At 45.3% G+C, this 17,898-nt stretch overlaps 1 protein-coding gene across 3 annotated transcripts in view; it reads left to right on the forward strand.

Moving 5' to 3' along the window:
• Window positions 1-17,521, forward strand: part of EFCAB11 (EF-hand calcium binding domain 11) — a 44,227-nt gene extending 26,706 nt beyond the window's left edge. For 2 of the 3 annotated variants that reach the window (XM_075614572.1, XM_075614570.1), the window contains one exon: window positions 16,147-17,521. In XM_075614572.1, coding sequence (XP_075470687.1) covers window positions 16,147-16,228 — 82 coding nt within the window. In that variant the 3' untranslated portion in view covers window positions 16,229-17,521. The remainder of the gene's footprint in view (window positions 1-16,146) is intronic. The other variant, XR_012803891.1, reaches the window with a different exon arrangement.
• Window positions 17,522-17,898: the final 377 nt, after the last annotated feature.

Here is a 17,898-nt window from a genome sequence, read left to right on the forward strand (position 1 = left end):
TAGCTTATCACAGGTTGTAATTTACACAAATAACTGGGTTTGAACTGAACGAGACTTAGATATAATAAAGTATATTTATTCCTTTGGATAGGTGAACACACGAAATAATACAGTAACAGACAAGAAGTACACTTACTTTGGGGATGGGGGATGAGAAGTATGTAGCATAGCAATTCTCTCGCAATCAGGTAACAATTCAGATGATATCAGAAGACCAAGGATAAAGGGTGGACAACAGTTTATAAACCTTTTGTGCCCTATCCTTAACATTAAGTACAGGTGATTGGTCTTCAATTACCTCTAGCCACTCATTAACGTGGGAACACATTTTGATACATGCCCCCCTGCTAGCTGGTACATGCGCATTAGAACTCTGGGGTCTCATTTCTGTAGCCCCTCATCTGCATCAGGAATGCCAGCTAGTCTACCAGATTGGATTCCTGGCAGGATATTCTTTGTTGTAAGGTGTTAAATGGGACACTTAAAGACTGCTCTGGTTTGAGTAATCTCTGCCCTCATGTAAACAGTGGAGGTGACAAAATCCTTTGAACAATACTTAAGTCATAGACATTGGGTCGCCTCTGTGGCCATATGCTACCCTGGTATGCAAAGAAATTTCCTCTGGGTTTTATCCCTGCTTTGGGACACAGTATGAAGGATAAAACACAAACATTTTAAAATATCCGGTTCTGTTGGGTCCAGCAGGTCCAAACTTCCCAGTTCTCAATGCCGGAACTGGGACACCCTATGGTCCAATTTGCGACTTGCTACGACCTTCGGAACCGGAGATACATAAATACACCTTAAACCGTTTCCTATTTTAATACAAAAAACTCCGCTGTAAATTAAATCACGTTTTTTCACTAAATCCCCATTGAAAACAACGGGCTCCGCCGCCATAGACTTTCAATGGCAAACCGCCGCCGTTGGCAGCTATGGAAATCCGCCGCCATAGACTTTCAACGGGGCGATGCCGCCGTTGAAGTCAATGGGGGTTTTCCGCCATAGCCGGTCAATGTAGATTGGCCGCCATTGGAGTCTATGGGAAAAGTCCCGAACTTTCAAGGGGATCCATACTCCGTCGGGTTAGTCCAAGAGGGTCAAGGATGATTCTGCTGTGATGCCGGAGCAGGGCCTACAGATACCCCAAACCCTGATCCTCTGGACCCTCCGGAACCGGAGCTATGGATTCCCAAATTTCAGCTTTTGACACTTAGCCAGTCCAGGATACGGGGACCCGGTTGTGGTCGAGTGGGGGAAGGTCTAGGAACTAGGGGCAAAAAGAATTTTATTTCTATGTGCTCTAGAACTGTTTATTCCCACGCCACTTGTCGTTAAACTTGACTGTTAAGTGATCAAAGCTCTCTTATTGAAAATGTATCCGCTTTGCGGTTTGGATGGCAGCCAACTCGTTCCTGGAAAGCTCCTTTGAGGGATTTCCATTGAAGTCAATGGGCCCATTGACTTACAATGGGAAACCGCCGCTCCTCCTCTCGGACGCCATCTGCTGATCTTCACAGGAAACAGGACCCAGACAGCAACATTCGCCATTGAAACACATGGAGCTCCAATGGCGGCTTATGGGACCCTGCAAAATGGTGCCTGAAAAGGCAGGAAAATTACACAAAGGGCTATAATCACTAAACAACTATTAACCCTTGTGCTCCCGGATGGATCCTAGTGTGTGTGTGATGCAGACACTGATTAAACCAGATATTACAATAAAACATGGGAACAGGGGAATACACATTTACATGTCATAACAAGGGTTCAATCACATTTCTGGACCTCAGCCCAGTTAACCCCTTGTCTCCCTGGTGAGGTCAGGGGATGGCCAAATGGGGTGTAACCCCTTTAATCCCGGGCCACACCCTTTCTCCCTCTACACTGACTTCGTATGCTAAGGTGCTAATAATATCCGAGAGCTTAAATGAGTTGGATCTAATGTTTCTGGGCTATAAATACACACAAAGAAGAGATCTTTGAGGGTTTTGTAACAGAATACATACAGCTTTCCGTCTGTGAAGAACAGTATTGTTGGTACATTAGAAGATACCACAACCTACAATGAATCTGGACTATAAAATGAATTTTAATGGGAAATGAGTTTGACTCGATTTAAGTCTGTGAGGTCATCAATGCTGCAGTTGGTAAAACGGTCATCCAGAGAGTGAGGCTCGCCGGGTCAGTGCAAAGAAATAAGAAACACCGCGTTCACACACACAATACCATTCAATATATATATTTAATATGCAGTTAAAATCTACTGCAGCAAAGTATTGCGCTATAGTTCAATCCGTTTTCTGAGTACATTGCATCATAAAATAAAGCAACAAGTTGGAACGACTGAAACAGAGCCCAGTAAAGCATATTAAAGAACAAAGTGATGTCTAAATATATATTCTTATGATGCTAGCGGAAAGGTACGGATTTTATTACAGCTTAAGTACCAGTTTCATTATCATGGTGCCAATTCATATCCATCTTATTCTTGGCACTCCCTGCTCTCCGTTTCACTGAAGAAGTAACAGGGAGAGGTCACGCAGGAACCTTCATGGTTTTACCAAAGCAAGAAAGCCAACTTCATCATTTTGAAATGATTCCAGAATAACAAAGGTGTTGTAAATTAAGTGTTTGCAAAGCAGGTGATTTAACTATTGGTTGGGTGTCCGAGTGAAGGAAAAGCACAAATGTAGGCAGGCGTCTCAGCAGCTTATATACTAACTACAGCCAAGAAGAACATGTTGGGTCACTACAAGGCGCCATGATCTGTGCCATTCTTTTGTTTAATGAGCCCTGGGAAAGTAGAAAATGTTTAACCCTTTGGGTGCCCTAGGATGTAGTTACCACGTTATTGGGTCTGGCACTCCAGATGTTTTTTTTTCGTATTTTCTGGTGGAGATTGCGTCCTGCGCTCCTGTGGAGAGCTAAACGTGACCTGGTCAGCCGAGGAACGGAAGAGGGCATCTGTTATGTCATCAGTGACGCGGCGATCGCTCCCGAGGAGTGGTCCCATGATCACGCAGTGCCAGAGGTGCCGTGACCCCCCCACCGGAACTCAATGGATTTATGTAGCAATCTGTGCTTACCGACATTTTTTGCATTTATTTCTTTTACTTCCTTAAAATAGGGGTGCTCAACGCCAGTCCTCAAGACCCCGCCCCCCCAAGAGGTCAGGGTTTAAGGATGTCCCAGCTTCAGCACAGTTGGCTCAGTCTTTGATAGCTGGAACATCCTTAAAACCTGACCTATTGGGGGTTTTTGCGGACTGGAGTTGAGCACCCCCGCCTTAAAAGATCTCTTCTTGCTCTTTACAACTGTTTTTTTTTTTTTTTTTTAATCCAATGATCTGTTCGGGAAATATAAGCGTTTGAAATATTAAGCGCCCATGATGTTAAAATGTATCTTTCTCCAGAGCCCACTGCCGTCTAAAGGTTACCATGGTAACCGCCGAAGCTAGAGATTAAGAAAAATGGCTTTATTTTTTTTACACTAGAAAAACATTTCTTACAATGTTGTTTTTTAAATAGCAGGACATGCTCGGGGGACAAGATGCCAGCATTATATACGTTAATATTTTACATTATCTGACATTTAACTTTGATCTTCACCTGTTATTGTTGGAGGGTGTCTGCAACACGTTTCTGTGATTCAACAGTAATCAAGTTAACCAGATCCAAATATTAGTGATGAGAATCGTGGCAAAGAAAGAAGCCTCATCTTGCATGTCTTTGCTTCAATTTTTGGTTGGGTGTCTACTGGTGGTTTGGCGAGTGCCACAGTTAGGAGGAATTACCCAGCGCACATAATAGGATGTATCAATCTCGGTCTCTCTGGGGAGGTTTTTTCCCTTTTCTTTGCACCAAAAAAAGATCTCGGATGGAGTAAGTCTCAAGCAAACCGTCTGTAAGAAACCGGATTCTTATATTTAATGCAGCTAGGAGTCAGAAAATGGTACAATACCTCAAAGTAAACTTTTCTTTGCATGAATACATAACCCCTAAGAGTATGCCCAACTTTATGGAGCATTAGTGTATCTTTGATGCATTATATTTTGATGTGCAAGTGGTGCTTACACTTCTGCATTGCGGTAAGAAAGATGAGACTGTGGCAGAGTTTTCCCCAAATGTTGGAGCCCAAGCAGTTCAAGGAGCATGGCCAATAATGTCATGTCTAAGCTGGAATCGGAGCAGATGGCCATTGAGATGCAATAAGTGCCCTTATTTATCGGTCACACTAGTTAGCGAGGGTCGGGCCCCTCCTGACATTGTGCTGCACCCTGAACAACTGCACATTTTGCAGATGATGTTTCTTTGATTCCATCTGTCCTCTAGAAAAAGCCCTGCATTATGGGGGCCCACGACATTTGCTCATGTTATTCTATACTTGCACAGATGGCCCAGCTAGGATGACATTACAACATCCAGATCTATAAAATGTATAGTGCAGTATATGAAATGTATCTTTTGCATGAAATCTCAGAATAATCCTTCAGTCAGTATTTGTTGATCACATTACAGATGTGATGGGGGATTCTAAGTTAATAAAAATGCCTTGCCCTTGTTTGGAACACGCCTGCTTAGTATTGTACGTAATTTCATGAACCTGCTATATGTTGGGAAGCCCGAGGCATTATAACTTTATTCAGATATGTAAAACAAACAATATAAGTCTATATCTGCAAAAGACCAATCTCCAATCCATGGGAGTTTGAGATTTGTGTTTATTTACACAATGACGGACACAAAATAACTGTGTCCGGTTACCCCTAGGAATGACTAGTGTTTGTGTCACATTTATGTTGAATTTATGTTGAATTGAGAAACGGTGGCAGGCAGTTTTTCCACTGGACAAGACATTGACAAGTGATTTGGGGCTATTCCTTTACATAACTGCTGAATTTGCTGGCGGTGTAAAAAAAAAAAACACCTCGGTTTCCTTTCCAGCATTAGCATGCTCTCTGCCGCGATAGAGGGCTATTGAGTACAGATCTTCAGTATCACTGTTCTTGAAGGATTAAATGATTAGCCTCTGTGCCCTATTATCTTCCTCATATAATCAAGTTTAAGATGATACTAGATACTTATCTACTAAAGTGGTTTGAAATGACTTGATCCTCACTTACATCTCCGTGTGTAAGGCAGCATTATTTGTATAGCACTTCTGCACCTGTTACATATGTTCCTCTTTTTACAAATGTCCATTTGTTTAAACGTGAATGACACTTCAGTGCTGAAATGATCTGGATGGGGACGTTACCTCCTTGCTAATCAGCCAGGAAAATGCTGCAGTGTCTTGTGGAACGCTCTTGGTTAATCTTTCCTGAAGTGGGCACCTGTCGTGCAGAAATTTATACATTTTCTAGATGTTGTGTTCTGCAAGATTTATAACAGATTTGTCGTTTCCAGGCCCTGGGGGAGGATTATACAGGCTTCTAGGTGTGACCAATACAATGTTATGTTACTTTATAAAGGGCAGAATAATGCGGTATGGGCACATTATCCCAGAAAAGGGGTGCATGATGAAGGGTCTGGCAATGATGAACAACAAAGAGTAACAGGGCCTAGACATATATCTGATGTCATAAAAATGTTTACGCTAAGTACCAAGGCACTAGTGCAGGTGTGGGCAACTCCAGTCCTCAAGGGCCATCACCAGGTCAGGTTTAAGGATATCCCTGGTACAGCACAGGTGGCTCAATCAGTGGCTCAGTCTCCGACTTGTGCTGAAGAAGGAATATCCTGACCTGTTGGTGGCCCTTGAGGACTGGAGTTGCCCACCCCTGCACTAGAGCACCCCTGCCTGCTCACGCCCCCGTTACCTTCTCTAGAGTGTCAAATGACACCGGGGGGGCATATGACGTCACGTGAGCCCGCTGCGTCATTTGAAACCACGTTGCCATGGCGACATTTCACTGAAGCCGTCTGGTAAGAGAGTTACAGAAGCCTCGCGTGCGCTCCCCGGCATTTAATTTAAATGCTTTGGCGAAGAGTGTGGGGCCTCTAACTGCTGCGCCCCCCCCCCCCCCCCCCAAAAAAAAATCTCGCAACCCCCCACTTTGCGCACCCCTGCACTAGATCAGGATTTTGGGTGTCTTGTTTCCTTTGCAGATAAATAAAAGTAATCATATTGTATGTATAAATCCTTTAGACCGTGGCTACTGAAAAGAAACAGTCACCTTGAGTTCAAGTACCCCAGCAATTGTCACACCTCTCCGCCAGGAATTCCAGCAATGCCGAGTTTCAAGAAGAGCCGACCACCTACACATTAAGGCAGTGGTGCGCAAACTGGGGGGCGCAAGATTGTTCAGGGGGGCGCAGCAGTAACAGGCCCCGCGCTCTTACCACAAGGCATTTAAATTAATGCCGGGGGATCGCATGAGGCCTCTGCAACTTCACTTACCTTCTCTTCAGCAACACGGCGTCAAATGACGCCGTGGGTCATTTGACATCACATGCCCCCGCCGCGTCATTTGACGCCGGAGAGAAGGTAAGGGAGGGAAGCAGGCAGGGGGGCGCAGCAGGGAGTGATTGCGGGCTCCTACACTAAGGTATACAAGTGCTTACATGTATACTTGGCAATTCATTATTTATTCCTACCATGTGCTCTGGCTTCCCTGAAGGATTGAGTAAAAGCAAAGTAGGGTTTTATGTTACCATGCTACAACCAATTGTAGTTTTACTTTGCTAGGAAGCAGGGGGTCTCCGGGGTTGAACCGCATTCATTTTAGCTTCAGGGAATTTTTATGTGTTGGCCGGGCTGAGTGAGTTACCAGCCTGCCACACAATGGAGTCTTACAAAGTACACAACAGCAGAATCAACATGGGAAACACAATATACACTGGGTCATGTTGGCTACATAAGGCTAAGGCCCCGCTCCCAGAGTCAGCGCACCTGCGCTGCTGACAGGCGGTGCGCTGAGATACACAGACCGCGATCTGCGGTCTGTAGGGAGCGGGAGGTGGGAGGTTTGATCGGGAGGTGGGCGGTTTGACAGGGAGGGGGGGCGTGGCTTGAGCGGAGGGACCCGCTACTCTCCCCCCCCTCCCTCCACGGACTCGGGCTGGAGCTGGAAGGTAAGTTTAAACACACACACGCAGGCACTCATTCATACACACACGCGCACACACACACACAGGCAGGCACTCACGCACTCATACACACACACACGCGCGCACACACAGGCAGGCACTCACGCACTCATACACACACACACAGACAGAGGCAGGCACTCGGGCACACACACACACAGACAGGCACTCACGCACTCAGACACATACACAGAGAAAGGCACTCACCTGCTTTCACTCCACACTCCTCCCCGCTCCCCGAAGCCTCTCCTCCTCCCGAAGCCTCCCCTCCCCATTGGCTCACAGCCACACACGTCACGCGTCAACGCTAGGAAACACCATTCTCTGGTGTCTCCAGCGGCTGACGCGCTACAGCGTGTAGTGCTCTGTGCAGCCAGGGGGGACCGGGACCGGCTCGCGAGGATTCCCCTGCTGGTGGGGAACTCGCGACCCGCCGCCCGCGCCAACGAGCGCAGCGGGACCGAGGCCTAAGATAGCCATATTAGCCTATAGCATAGGTCGCCATCTTGACGGGTAGGTAACCAGCGGGCTTATACAGAAAAAAGAAAAAGAAAACAGCGCAAAAAAACCTCATGGTGTAGTATTAAAAATAAATTTTATAGGGTAAATTGGTAATTATTGCACGTACATCAATAAAAGCATAATTCAGCATGACATGTTAGGGACATGTTACCACTCGCAGGAAACAGCTATGTGCAGGCTGATGTGTATCTGGATGGTCCTCTGATCCTCTGTATACAGCTCAGCAACGGGTTGCACGTCTCTTAGGAAATTCTCCTCGTATGGTATTCACCAGTCTCCGGCAAGCCGCTTGGTGGGAAGTTTAAACCTCCTTCAGGGATCTCCCTGCAGCAGCCGTCAGCTCCGACACGGTATTCTCACAGGCAGTTCCGGATTGACCGCTGTAGCGTCTGACGTCATCAGACGGCGCCCGTCTATGCTCGCGTCTCTCTGCTCACAGTGTTCGATAGAGTGGAAGTCCCACAGGTCATATGCACAAGTTATGCAGTAAAATAAAGCCGCAATGGGGTTCAGATAAGGAAGGTATTGGAACGCGCCCTCTCCTACGCGTTTCGTAATGAATACTTCTTCAGGGAATAACGGAGTTCCACTTAACCAGCGGGCTTAACCTTTCATATGCTTGCCCCAGGCTGCCCCTGCCTTCACACCCCACTCCTGCATCGTGCGACCCAACGCGCCATCTTTAAATGTCTTGCGGGACATTTAAAAATGGCGGAGCAGCCTGTGTAGGCAGTGTAGCGGTCGGGCGCGCAGGACATCGCAGCGACCTGTCCCGGTGGTAGAACGCCGACGACGTTTTGGTCGCAGCCAAACGTTCCGGCGCCCGCACCTAGTAAGCTTGGATTCCCCTGTAACCCTCTATTTGGGGAGTTACGCCTGTTCTTGTGCATTGTGTTCCTCCTTTTGGCTCCGGCTGAAATAAACTCTGTTTATTTAACTCCTTCGTTCTGTCTGGTGCTCACGATCCCGGTGTAATCGTCTGGTCTTCCGTGACGTGTACCAAACAACGGGAGGGGAGGGAGTAGGCGGGTTACTGAACAAAAAAATCTGGGTTAGGGGATTGGGGGTGGGAAGTACAGTGCACAGGGGTGAGTTAAACAAAATACGGTCTGTCTCGTGTAGCAGGTATCGGGAACTGCAGCTTTAAGTGTGTGTGTGTACATTCTCTGTCACATGTTCAAATGAACTCCTAATTTATTTGCTTCATCAATGCATTAAGTCAATTTTTCTAACCTCACAACTGACATTTCACTTCAGGCTGTCTGAGAAATCACACTTTAAGGCAGTGAGCAGGAAAATTGCCATTTTAATCCATCCACTGCTCAAACAGCAAAAGGATTAACCTACTGATAGGAGTGTTTGTGAAGTCATACAATTCATTTTTCCCATTTGATATATTGGAGAATACTCCGAAAATTGAAATTAAATTAATTAACCCCTTACTGTGCAATTCAGCAGGGCTGTATTGGAAGGTTACATTGCAGGTGACACCCAACAGTCATTCTTATTTACACACCTTTAGCTTCTGTTCTGTAACATACGGTATGAGTAAGAAGCAGGAGATTAATGAGAAACTTTTGAATCATTCTTTGTATACTAATATGATCTCTTCACGGACTAGTAACACTGAAGTCTGCTAACTTATTGTTTGCAAACACCGTTAGCAAAATAATTTCTAGCAAGGGAGATGAATCATAGAAATAAACGCATCTGCATTACTTAATCTGCGCTCGTCGTTCTGAAATGGCTATGAGGAAATAGTGGACGCTCTCGTGATCCTTGCTGGAAATGCAGATTAATTTGAATCTGTCTCAAGAGAAATTATTCCAAGAAAATATATTACAGTGATGGTTTTTGTACTTAAATGAATGCACAGCATATTGAGTGTGCTAATGAGAAGAGGTTTCTAGTGAACTTCCCCTCTTTCATTATAGGACTTTCCACACAATTAATAAAACGTGTGTAACGGGTATTCCCCCCCACCCAATCGCATATAGTGTGTGTGTACGGGGAACCTAATGTTACCTGGTGTGGTGCGTTATACCTGTCAGGCTCACAGGAGGCCTGAGCCTCCGCTAGTGAGAGCCTGGGGTGAATCTCTGGAACGTTCTCGGCGGTCAGCACCTCCACCTATGTCGGATTCTATAGGAATGTAGAATGGGCCTAGCATAGGAACCCACCCAGAAACCACATACACCAGGGTTATGGCTAAAAGGTTTACTGAACGAGCAAATAACACAATAACATCACATCATATTGTATAGCAACACAACACAGAGTATCATACTTTCACAATGCAACATCATCAGTATGCACAACGATATATATGCTACCCTCTGCCACTAGCTGGCAGCTATAACCGTGCCCCTAACTGGGCTATAACCTCCTTACACAGTGCACCCAAAGTCCCAAGAGTCCCACAACCCCACCCACGTGTGGAACAGCGCTGCCCACTAAGATAAAGTGTATAGGTGGTGCACTTGGTGACTCGGATAATACCTGCCCGATGCTCCTGCTACCGGGTGCGCAGATGAACTTTGCTTGGAATCCCTTGCTCCAGGAGATGATCCAAGATGCCTCCGCCTCAACGGTGGGTGGCTCCCACATGGAGTGATCCACCTTTATAATGTCTCTTATCTCTGCTAACACAGTGGATGTATTACCTTCACAGCAATTGCCAGGATAGTCATGGTTCCTGGCTGGACCCTCACTTGTCTAGGTTCTACAGGACCCTGTCCCTAGTCTAAGGGGAGTCCCTGTAGTAACCACAAGCTGAGGTGAGTAGGGCCTAGCTGGGGGCTAAGGGGAGACTTCTGGCCTAGTGCAGGAGGCTACTTTCCTCCCTGCACAAAAATCCCTAACTGACAATCCCTGTCTTCACACAACATTGTTGCAACTTTGCAGCATGAGAATCTGTCAGCCTTATTGGCTGTCTGGCTGCCTGTGACCAGGGTGAAAGTGCAGTCCCCAGAGGCTGCTGGGAACTGTAGTCCTTGGTGGCTCTCTTTAACATTGGGGCCTCATGCGCGCTGTGTAATGGCCGCCGCCGCTGCTAACTGCGCATGTGCGAACTTGGAGGATGTCCCTGACTATGGAGCGCCTCTCCTCACTCCCTGTAATGGCTGCCGTATCGCATCTGGGACTATACTGCACGTGCGCGAGTTTCCGCGTATGCGCAAACGCACACAAGATGGCGGTGCCCTGTAGCTGATGTCGCCGGAAGCCTCCGGTGACGCAATCACCCCTGCAACTGCCCTCTCGCTGTCGCAAGTGAGAGAGAGAACCGAATGTCCAGGGAGCCAGAGGGGACCTGGCTACACGTGCAAGTGTGGAGTCGCACACAGGCGCGTGTATACGGGTCTTCAAAACCTGAAAACAGCCCGGCCATTCAAAGCACACACTGCCATTTCTCATACTACAGAATGGAAGAAAGGTTCAGGTTTTTAGGCATTTTTAGTCTAATCCTAAATCCAAATCCTAATAATGTAAATCATAACAAGCCGTGTGCCCGACGTGTGCTGCGGGAAAGGACACTGTATGTGTAAGATAACCGTGTGGCCGACGTGTGCTGCGGGAAAGGACACTGTACGTGTAAGATAACCGTGTGGCCGACGTGTGCTGCGGGAAAAAACACTGTATGTGTAAGATAACCGTGTGGCCGACGTGTGCTGCGGGAAAGAACACTGTATGTGTAAGATAGCCGTGTGGCCGACGTGTGCTGCGGGAAAGAACACTGTATGTGTAAGATAAGCGTGTGGCCAACGTGTGCTGCGGGAAAGAACACTGTATGTGTAAGATAACCGTGTTACCGACGTGTGCTGCGGGAAATAACACAGTATGTGTAAGATAACCGTGTGGCCCATGTGTGCTGCGGGAAAGAACACTGTATGTGTAAGATAAGCGTGTGGCAGACGTGTGCTACGGGAAAGAACACTGTATGTGTAAGATAACCGTGTGTCCGACGTGTGCTGCGGGAATGAACACTGTATGTGTAAGATAACCGTGTGTCCGACGTGTGCTGTGGGAAAGAACACGGTATGTGTAAGATAACCGTGTGGCCGACGTGTGCTGCGGGAAAGAACACGGTATGTGTAAGATAACCGTGTGGCCGACGTGTGCTGCGGGAAAGAACACGGTATGTGTAAGATAACCGTGTGGCCGACGTGTGCTGCGGGAAAGAACACTGTATGTGTAAGATAACCGTGTGGCCGACGTGTGCTGCGGGAAAGAACACGGTATGTGTAAGATAAAACACAGGAAGTGAAGGCGTTTGTTTCAGGATAAAAGGCAGAGCTCGCAGACGGAAGCAGGGGGTCTCTGGAACAGAACCACGCTCATTTCAACTGCGGGGATCCCCTGCTTCCCGAGATACCTGCCTCCGAAGGTGCCCCCAGTAGCATGCCCGGCTGGGTAAATAATATGGTGGTTTGAAGCTGCAGACCGAGCAATATCCTACATGTGTTTGTTTGTTTTTATAAATAAGTTCTGTACTATGAAAAAATACTTGTAGTATTTTTTTTTTAAACAACTCTGAATTACATTTTGTAATGCATTACAATGTAACAAGCCTTTTTTGTTTCTATAGCAACCATTTACAAAGTCACAGGTACTGAGTCCATAGTCCTCTGCAATCATTTAGTGCAGCGGTGCGCAAACTGGGGGGCGCGCCAATAGGAAGCTGCCATGACGTGTCACGGGAGATTAGGGAATCATGGGGCACCAACAGCACTTACGGAGGGGACACACACACACACACACACACACTATATATACACATAGGATACATTAGTATTTTCATGTACACATAGGATACATTAGTATTTTCATGTACACATAGGATACATTAGTATTTTCATGTACACATAGGATACATTAGTATTTTCATGTACATATACTGTAGGATACATTAGTATTTTCATGTACATATACTGTAGGATACATTAGTATTTTCATGTACATATACTGTAGGATACATTAGTATTTTCATGTACATATACTGTAGGATACATTAGTATTTTCATGTACATATACTGTAGGATACATTAGTATTTTCATGTACACATAGGATACATTCGTATTTTCATGTACACATAGGATACATTAGTATTTTCATGTACATAGGATACATTCGTATTTTCATGTACACATAGGATACATTAGTATTTTCATGTACATAGGATACATTAGTATTTTCATGTACACATAGGATACATTAGTATTTTCATGTACATAGGATACATTAGTATTTTCATGTACACATAGGATACATTAGTATTTTCATGTACATATAGGATACATTAGTATTTTCATGTACACATAGGATACATTAGTATTTTCATGTACATATACTGTAGGATACATTAGTATTTTCATGTACATATACTGTAGGATACATTAGTATTTTCATGTACATATACTGTAGGATACATTAGTATTTTCATGTACATATAGGATACATTAGTATTTTCATGTACACATAGGATACATTAGTATTTTCATGTACACATAGGATACATTAGTTGAAGTTCTGCAAAGTCACAATACATTTTTAGGGGGTTTCTCTGTGTCATTATACATTATATAAGTCACATGGGCTGAAGAAGACGCTCAGTGATTCACGACACGGACTCTGGCGCAGGGGAGCGGACTCTGGCGCAGGGGAGCGGACTCTGGCGCAGGGGAGCGGACTCTGGCGCAGGGGAGCGGACTCTGGCGCAGGGGAGCGGACTCTGGCGCAGGGGAGCGGACTCTGGCGCAGGGGAGCAGACTCTGGCGCAGGGGAACCTGGTTCAAATCCCAGTGTCCGCTCCTTGTGACCTTGGGCAATTCATTCACTTTATTTCCCTGTGCCTCGGGTACCACAGATTAGATGGTGAACTCAACTCCTTATGTCTGCAAAAGGATACGTACAGCACTGCATATACGTTCACTGTCTATATTACATTAAAGGGGCAATCCCTCCTAGGGCCAAAGTGAGCTGATCCCAGTGACATTTAAAGGGTCTCATCTGCATAATCAATACATTTTTCACTGAATTCTGACACCTGTAAGTCTATTTTTATTTATTTTTAAAGGTAGAGCCTGGATTTTCTTTGTGTTGTTGTCACTGTGTGATCAATAAGTGTTTGTACCGCTAGCGTCCCCTCTCCACATATTTATGGACTCTCAGACAGGGTGGGATAAGAGGAAAAGAAACCCTTGGTTGCCGTACGTCTCAGAGGCGCCTAAGCGGCCGACCATGTGGGATTACACCTTTACAAAGTTGGGGGAAACACAGTAAATCCGACACTTCCAAGACTGGTTCAATCGTTATGGGTGCTGGGATATGGATTCATGTCGTAAGCTGTAATGATTGGTATACTTAGCATAGATTTATAATGCCGCTTGCATACTTTTTCCTGAGACTAGTTGGACAGGGCGGTACGACCTGCAGTGCTGGCCTCTCCGCCAGCGATTCTGTTGGCATGTTTTTACCAGGCTTATTAGGGCCACTACAAAAATAGAAACATTACTTTCTCTCAATTGCTGCGTGGATTTCCCAGACACTCGTGCCTTTAAAGAAATTAATATAGGCGCATGCAAGTAAACGGGCGCAGAGCCCTGCAGGATGCCCACCGGCAGAAACAAACGCCCAACGGGAAGACGCGAGTGGTTAATCAGAAGAGGCGGCAGCATGTTGCAGAGTCTGCTATCTGCACATCTTCAATTGTGGGGTCATTTATTCCCTGGCAGGGCTGCTTGTGTGATGTGTCATTTTCTGCCCTCATTATGCAGTCAATATTTCAGCTCTCCTAGTGGATGTAATGACTGGAATGTGATATTCTTGTGCCAGTGAAGAAGTTAGGCAGCAAACACCACATTACAGACACTTGTAGTAGGTTGAGTACAAGACATTCGGCCTCTTTCTCTTCTGGAGATGTTTGATTTAGTGTCCTGTGTGTGGTACCAGCTGCCATACGTTAGTCTAAAACATTTACTAGTTAAAGCAGTCACATGTGGGGGGGGGGGGTTCATGTATCAATGTCTCCTGTCTAGATTTGGGGCACAGAAAGGCACCAGATTTATATGAAAAGAAAACCATATGATTAGAAGTTTGTTTTGGCGTATTCATCCCTCCTTCCCTCATGTACAAAACCAATACAATTGGAGTGAGAAATAGGTTTATGTTTGACAGATCTGGAGGAGTTTGTTGGATTTAGTTTTGAAGATGTTGATATATTTAGACCCCAGGGAGTGTAAAGCTGCAGTCCCTCCGAGATCGTAAGGAAACCAAGGATAGGGGCATATAATCGGGGAAATGTAACGGACACCTTTAAAAAAAAAAAGTGTATGTGTTTTTAGATATTTATAAACGTTTAACATATAACAGAGCTGCATAATTGCAGCTATCAGCTCAGCCTCAGTAAGCACAGTAGAATGATTTGACTTGCGCACGTATTCTAGTTAAAGGGAAAAGTGCCATTAATCTAGTCTTATTCCTTGGAGGAACCGTGCGCAGGAATCTCGCTAGGCTTTCATTCCCTAGCCTAATACTAAGATGATAGGTTCAATTTGTCTTCTCAGTTTCCGGCTAAAGATTAATATTGTTAGATATCCATTAAGGAACATATTTACTAAGCGGTGGTAAGCCATAAAGATTCAGTCAAGCATCAATTCTGTATTTAAAATGCCGTCTATGTTGAAATAAAGGGAAGGCTGATGGAAATTAACATGCTGCACTGGGTGAGGCTACTAATTGGCTCCTCAGCTTTAGTTCCCTACACTCCTTTTCAGCAGAGGAAATCTAATTTTAAATGGCTCCATTCACAAACTCTTGCTGAATCAGAGGCCACCTGTGCTGAAGCAGGGATATCCTAAAAACCTGACCTGTTGAGGGGCTTGAGGACTGGAGTTGAGCACCCTTGATATAACACATTACAACACCTGCAAACCTAGGTGTGGCAGCAAAGGAGTTAAAACTTGTTTGCACTTGTGACCAGTGGTTCGGTTTATTCCAGTTTTTGGTATTGAAATCTGGGACATATTTGATTAATCATGATTACAAGCCGTATGTAATGGTAAAGGGAGGCCTACATCTGCTTCTGTGTGCTACTTGTAGACATCGCTCCGAGACGTTCCTGCTGCCATTGTGTTCCCAGCGCATATTATTATCAAAGTCTCCCGCCTATAAAACCGGAGCAAAGAGAGAGCTGCACCGAGGTGAGCAAGGAAAACGGAAAGCCAAACGGTTTCTTCTCTGATAAATCCGGCACAGCCGTTGTGCCACGGATTTACAGCCAAGAGATAAGAACTAGAATTGAAATTAAATGTCACGATAACAGGAAGCCCGGGCGAGCCAGGGTCTTTAATGCGTCCCATTTGCATTGTTTCTTTTACATTTACAGGTGGGCAACAACAACACTTAAATGAAATCAAGTGACTTTACTTCTCCCATTCTGCCACAAAGGACATGGAAAGCTCTGTAAAACACATTGGGGATCCAGTTGCTTTCTCGGCCAGTGTAAATAAGATGTATTTTTTGCTTTATTTTCAGGGAAGTGGATCGAGATTCGTGCGGCCTGGTGGGCTACAAAGAGTTTGAATTTGTCATGAGCTACGGTCAGGATGAAGAATAGATTGCGATCACAAGAGCTACAGTCGCATCAGACAACTCGTTCACCATATGAAACCTGCCGCTCATAATGTACATCCAGAGTCTCCCTGGAAATGTAATGCGAGTCTTGTTTGCAGCTGCTGCCAGCTTTACAATGCAGAATCGGTAACCAAGCTCAAACGGAGCCCAGGAGTTAACGCAGGCTTGGCGGTACCACCTGTGCAATACAGCAGGCAAAAGCAACCTTTAAAATGGCCTGGAAGCTAAAAGTGACACACAGTGTGCTTGTTACCAGGATCTATCATAATGGGGTGAAGCAGGTTTGAGGACTTTAGTTTCTGGTCTCTGTTGCTCAACAATATATTCCATTTACAGGAACTGTAACCACAGTTTGCAGTAGTGACAAAGGAGCTATCCATGTACACGCTGATCCTAAACACTGCACTGATATGAACTTTGCTGCAGTGCGAATGTGAGGGTGTTAGAGTGGAACCCAAGCTGAATATAGCAGAAAGCAGGGAATCCAACCAGGGTTAGTGGGCGCTCATAGCAATGCAGCATACGCACAAATAAAGCCACTGACATCACTATTAGAACAAGGTAAAACGTAAAACCTCCAGCGTCATGCCGAGAAGCTAGAGAGGACGAGTTCTCTCCTGCACCTTCACTAGCACAGGCGCCGGCGATGCATCAGGCTGGCAAAATATATCGTCCTCTAAAATCACAGTTTGTTTTTTACATACTATATTTAAGTCAATATAGAGTAATCTTTTTTTTGGAGTCAGACTGATATTAAAGACGAAGCCCTGTTCCATAGCGTGAAACGCGTTGAGGGGGAGACTGAGGTGTAGCCTGGCTCTTTGTGTGTGTGATGTCGGAATAAAGTTTTCTCTTACAAACCGGAAGCTGCCTGGATCCTTGCGGCTTGCAGTAGCGCCTGATTTTCTCCCAAATCTCCTGATATTAATGAATCTTGGAAATATTATTTTCTGATTGCCACCCTCGTGAAATATCTGTTTCAGTGATTCTTCATAGCAATCGACATTTTCTGCGCAGGACACGCAACATTTCACGTTATGAAGGACGGTGCATATTTAGGAGTGACTGGAGCTGCACCTTGTCAGTGTCGGGATATCCTGAAATATGTACAATCCACAAATAAAGGAGAAACTTGGCACAATTTTGATTGGATTTTTTTTTCCCCGTGTTTTTTTTATTTTTAATCTCCCGCCAGATGTTTGGGGCGCATTGGGACTAATGCAGCATTTTTGTGTAACAATTCTACATTAAATAAACAATATGTATATTTAACCACTTAAGGGCCCCTGTTGCCTGTCACATTTGGTACTGCCGGGTTAACCCTCCTTTCGCAGAGGCCTGTAATACATTGCTTTGTGTTATATAGAAACAATAAGCGTCTTACCTTGCACTTTAGTTACTGTGCTTCAGTTTCAGAGTACGGCTGGAGTGTCTCACACTGCATACAGTACACCACACCTACTGATTGTAATTACACACTAAATAGGAATTATTAGAGCACATGCAGGAAAATAATGGACCTATGAATTGTAAATAGTTGACACGTTGCAGTATTTCAGTTACTGTCTCCTCATGCTGTGGGGGAAAGGGAGAACACCTTCAGCACCCCTGTCTCTCCCAGCATGCTGTGTGGGCACACCTTCAGCACCCCTG

The sequence above is a fragment of the Ascaphus truei genome, chromosome 9 (genome assembly GCF_040206685.1).
Source record: "Ascaphus truei isolate aAscTru1 chromosome 9, aAscTru1.hap1, whole genome shotgun sequence".
Taxonomy (NCBI): Eukaryota; Metazoa; Chordata; class Amphibia; order Anura; family Ascaphidae; genus Ascaphus; species Ascaphus truei.